The following is a 4,315-nucleotide window of genomic DNA, read 5'->3' on the forward strand; positions in this document are numbered from 1 at the left end:
GAGGTAGCCTATTCTCATTATTTTGGGGTAGGCTTTATTCTGGACCTTCTTTCTGAAGGATTCTAGCGTTTGCATCACCAGAATTTCTCTGGTCTGCTAGGTAGGGCCCATTTCTTCCTAAAGGTTATGATCTTTCTAATACTTTAGATCAGTGGTTTAAAAAATGTGGTCTTTAGACCAGAAGCATCATCTGGAAGTGAGAAATGCAAATGATCAGGCCCCACCCCAGGCCCCCTGAATCAGAAACTCTGGGGGTGGAGCCTAGCAGTCTGTTATAGCAATGCCTTTGGGGTGATGAGGAAGCATGCTCAACTCTGAGTTTACTTCTTTAGACCCATGCTTCTCCAAATGTGGCCTGTGGAAAATAGCATCAGCATCTCCTGGGAGATTACTAGAAATTCAGTATCTCCAGCCACTTCTCAGACCTGCTGAATCAGAATCTGCACTTTAACAAGGTCCCCAGGTGATTTGATTGCACTTTAAAGCTTGAGAAACAGTGGTTCTCAACCTTGGCTTCATGTCAGGCTCATCTAATGCCGAGGCCCCACCCCAGACCAATTAAATCAGAATTTCTTGGGGTGATGCCCAGGTGTTGGTATTTATTAAAAGTTTCCCTAGTGATTCTAATATATAGTCAAGGTTGAGAGCAATTACTTTGGACCACCATAGACTCCAGAATCACAGGGAGTTATGTCTGTTAAAAAACAAAACAACCAGAGGGAAAAGATGGCAGCGATGGCGGTCAGAGGTGCTGGTGGGAGCCGTGTGTCCAGTGGGAGGGACCTGAACTGCGTCCCTGAAATAGCTGACACTTTGGGAGCTGTGGCCAAGCAGGCGTGAGGGCCCAGACCTCCGCAAGTGGAATGCGGGCTCCAAACTTGGGGATGAAGAGGGACAGACTAGTCATCCCCGAGAGGCAGGCGTTTGATTTCCTCTGTGTGCCTGTCTTCCACCCAAGTTTCAAGAGGGAGTTTACTCAGGAACCTGCTAACAATCGGTCTGGCCCCCAGACACAATCAGACCTACTGCTGTCAGGAAGGGACTCAAAAGTGGAGAAGATCCACAGGAACTCCGAGGCGGCCATGTTACAGGAGCTGAATTTTGGGGCATATTTGGGTCTTCCAGCTTTCCTACTGCCCCTAAATCAGGAAGATAACACAAACTTGGCCAGGGTTTGACCAACCACAACCACACTGGCCACCACTCATCCATGTTCTGGATGTGGGCACCCTTGGTGGCTCCAGAGGACCTTAGAGATGATATCATTGAGAATGCACCAAGTACACACACAGAGGAGTATAGTGGAGAGGAGAAGACGTGGATGTGGTGGCACAACTTCCAGACCTTGTGTGACTATAGCAAGAGGATTGCAGTGGCTCTTGAAATTGGGGCTGACCTCCCATCTAATCATGTCATTGATCATTGGCTTGGGGAGCCCATCAAAGCAGCCATTCTCCCCACCAGCATTTTCCTGACCAACAAGAAGGGATTTCATGTTCTTTCTAAGATGCACCAGAGGCTGATCTTCCGGCTCCTCAAGTTGGAAGTGCAGTTCATCATCATAGGCACCAATCACCACTCAGAGAAGGAGTTCTGCTCTTACCTCCAGTACCTGGAATACTTGAGTCAGAAGCGCCCTCCACCCAATGCCTACAAACTCTTTGCCAAGGGCTATGAAGACTATCTGCAGTCCCCACTCCAGCCACTGATGGACAATCTGGAATCTCAGACATATGAAGTGTTTGAAAAGGACCCCATCAAATACTCTCAGTATCAGCAGGCCATCTATAAATGTCTGTTAGATCGAGTGCCAGATGAAGAGAAGGATACCAATGTGCAGGTGCTAATGGTGCTGGGAGCAGGCCGGGGTCCCCTGGTGAATGCTTCCATGCGGGCAGCGAAGCAGGCTGACCAGCAGATAAAGCTGTACGCTGTGGAGAAGAACCCAAATGCCTTGGTGACGCTAGAGAACTGGCAGCTTGAAGAATGGGGAAGCCAGGTGACGGTAGTCTCATCGGACATGCAGGAATGGGTGGCTCCAGAGAAAGAAGACATCATCGTCAGTGAGCTTCTAGGCTCCTTTGCTGACAACGAACTGTCACCTGAGTGCCTGGATGGAGCCCAACACTTCCTAAAAGATGACGGTGTGAGCATCCCTGGGGAGTACACCTCCTTTCTGGCTCCCATCTCCTCCTCCAAGCTGTACAATGAGGTCCGACCCCATTGGGAAAAGGACCGAGACCCTGAGGCCCAGTTTGAGATGCCTTATGTGGTGCGGCTACACAACTTCCACCAGCTATCTGCGCCCCAGCCCTGTTTCACCTTCAGCCATCCCAGTAGAGATCCTCTGATTGACAACAACTGCTACTGTACCTTGGAGTTTCCCGTGGAGGTGAACACCGTGCTACATGGCTTTGCAGGCTACTTTGAGACTGTGCTTTATCAGGACATCACCCTGAGTATCTGTCCAGAGACTCACTCTCCTGGGATGTTCTCATGGTTTCCCATCCTCTTCCCCATTAAGCAGCCCATTACAGTACATGAAGGCCAGACCATCTGTGTGCGTTTCTGGCAATGCAGCAATTTCAAGAAGGTGTGGTATGAGTGGGCTGTGATAGCACCAGTCTGTTCTGCTATTCACAACCCCACAGGCCGCTCATACATCATCGGCCTCTAGCCCTGCCCGCAAGTGTTCAGAGCCTTGGAAGCAGCTTCAAGTTCTGCTCCTGTGGCACAGAAAGTGCAGTACATCAGTGGGTTGTGATTCCCCTTGCCCATCAGAGTGGAGTATTTCAGTCTACTTTCCTGCCTTACATCAAGGTGGGCAAAGGATGAGAATTAATTGCAGGGCTCAAGCCACCAATCTGTGAAGACTTCAGGCCAGGTTGGGAGGAATTAGTGCTGGATCTGAAGCTACTCCAACAGGCACTCGGCCTCAAGCGCTCCCTGGAATAGCCCCGAGAACATGTGGATTGAACACATTTTCAGCCCTTTCCCTGCCCATCTCTGTTCCAGTTATGATGGTTTTGTGTGGGGGGAAATACAAATAAAGTGAAGTTATAGCCTTTAAAAAACAACAACAACAACAACAAAACAACCATCCAACTACACAACAACCAGAACAAACCCGGTAATGTAGAGCAGAGCTTCTTAGCCATATAGAGGGACATATTAGTGCCTCATGGGTGTGTTGGGTAGATGTGGAATTTATAGCCTGATCCTATAGGGCCTTGGGGGTGACAGGATGGGACCTGGGTTGCCATGAGCAACCATTTACCCCCAGAAGCTATTACAAATATCATTTTCTATATATGCTGTGACAGGAAGAAGGTTAGGAAACATGCTGTAGAGAAGCTGAGTCTATTATTCCTGAGTTAATGTGCTAACTATGCTGATGGGGTCTGGGGAGGGTTACAGAAGGGAGATACTAAAAATCACTGACTCTGGGCCTGAGGGGGCAAGAACGTGCCTTTAGATATTCCATAATATCTTCCATAATACAAATCCAGACAAATACTTTCTAGACCATCATTGCCACCTGGTACTTATTTAGCAATTTTGCTATTTAGACGTTTCCTAGCTGTTATCCTATTATTTCCTACAATAAGCACAGATTATCTTCCCTTCTTGGAGATGAGGGTTTGAAGCCCAGAAAGCTGAGACTCCCTTAAGGCCAGTTAATAAGGGACAGTTGAAGGGTGAAGAGGTGTTTCCTTGATGTGCACTGGAAAGGTCTAGAGACCTTTCATGTCATAATGGCAAATGCTACCTCTGGGGTGGGGGTGAGGAGGTAGGGGGTGAGACTCAGCCCCTGAAAGAAGGGACTCAATGTACCTACTGCTGCCTTCAGTCCCGAGTCCTTGCTTGGAGCCTGGGGCTTCCTGGGAGTACCCCAAGAAAGCTCTAAAAGAGGAACTGTTTAGCTAATTACAAAGCCCGACTGTTGTTTGGCTGGCTTGAGTGTGTTAACACATCCCCCTTTTGCATAAGTTTTCATCCTGGTGCTGGATGAACATATTGTAATTATGCTAATTGTGCTGGCTGGGCAGCCTGAGGCTGAGAGGGAGGGGGACCCCTCTCCCTAATTGTTTCCCTCTCCTGGAGCAGTTGGTGCTCTGCCTGAGTCCCCAGACAAGTAGAGGGAAGGCTGTGGGGCAGGTGGAGCTAGGGAAGAGGTCTGCACAGGGCTTCCTGTCCTGGGGCTGCAGGGGTCCACCTGGTTTTTGGGGAAGGAGGGAGGGGTTAGGGTTAGGTGTCAAGGATGGGTTGACTGAGCAAAGGGACCTTCTGCTGGATTCAGTAGAGACTGTATTCA

At 49.1% G+C, this 4,315-nt stretch overlaps 1 protein-coding gene across 1 annotated transcript; it reads left to right on the forward strand.

Moving 5' to 3' along the window:
- The first annotated feature begins 738 nt into the window (after nucleotides 1-738).
- On the forward strand, nucleotides 739-3,087 carry LOC118007452 (protein arginine N-methyltransferase 5-like). Its single transcript, XM_035000493.1, is given in 2 exon segments — nucleotides 739-1,170; nucleotides 1,173-3,087. Coding segments are annotated over 2 exon segments (1,812 nt in total). The 5' UTR covers nucleotides 739-863; the 3' UTR covers nucleotides 2,678-3,087.
- Nucleotides 3,088-4,315: the final 1,228 nt, after the last annotated feature.

Source organism: Mirounga leonina, unplaced genomic scaffold (assembly GCF_011800145.1).
Source record: "Mirounga leonina isolate KUSES-001 unplaced genomic scaffold, KU_Mleo_1.0 Mir_125, whole genome shotgun sequence".
In the NCBI taxonomy this organism is placed as follows: domain Eukaryota; kingdom Metazoa; phylum Chordata; class Mammalia; order Carnivora; family Phocidae; genus Mirounga; species Mirounga leonina.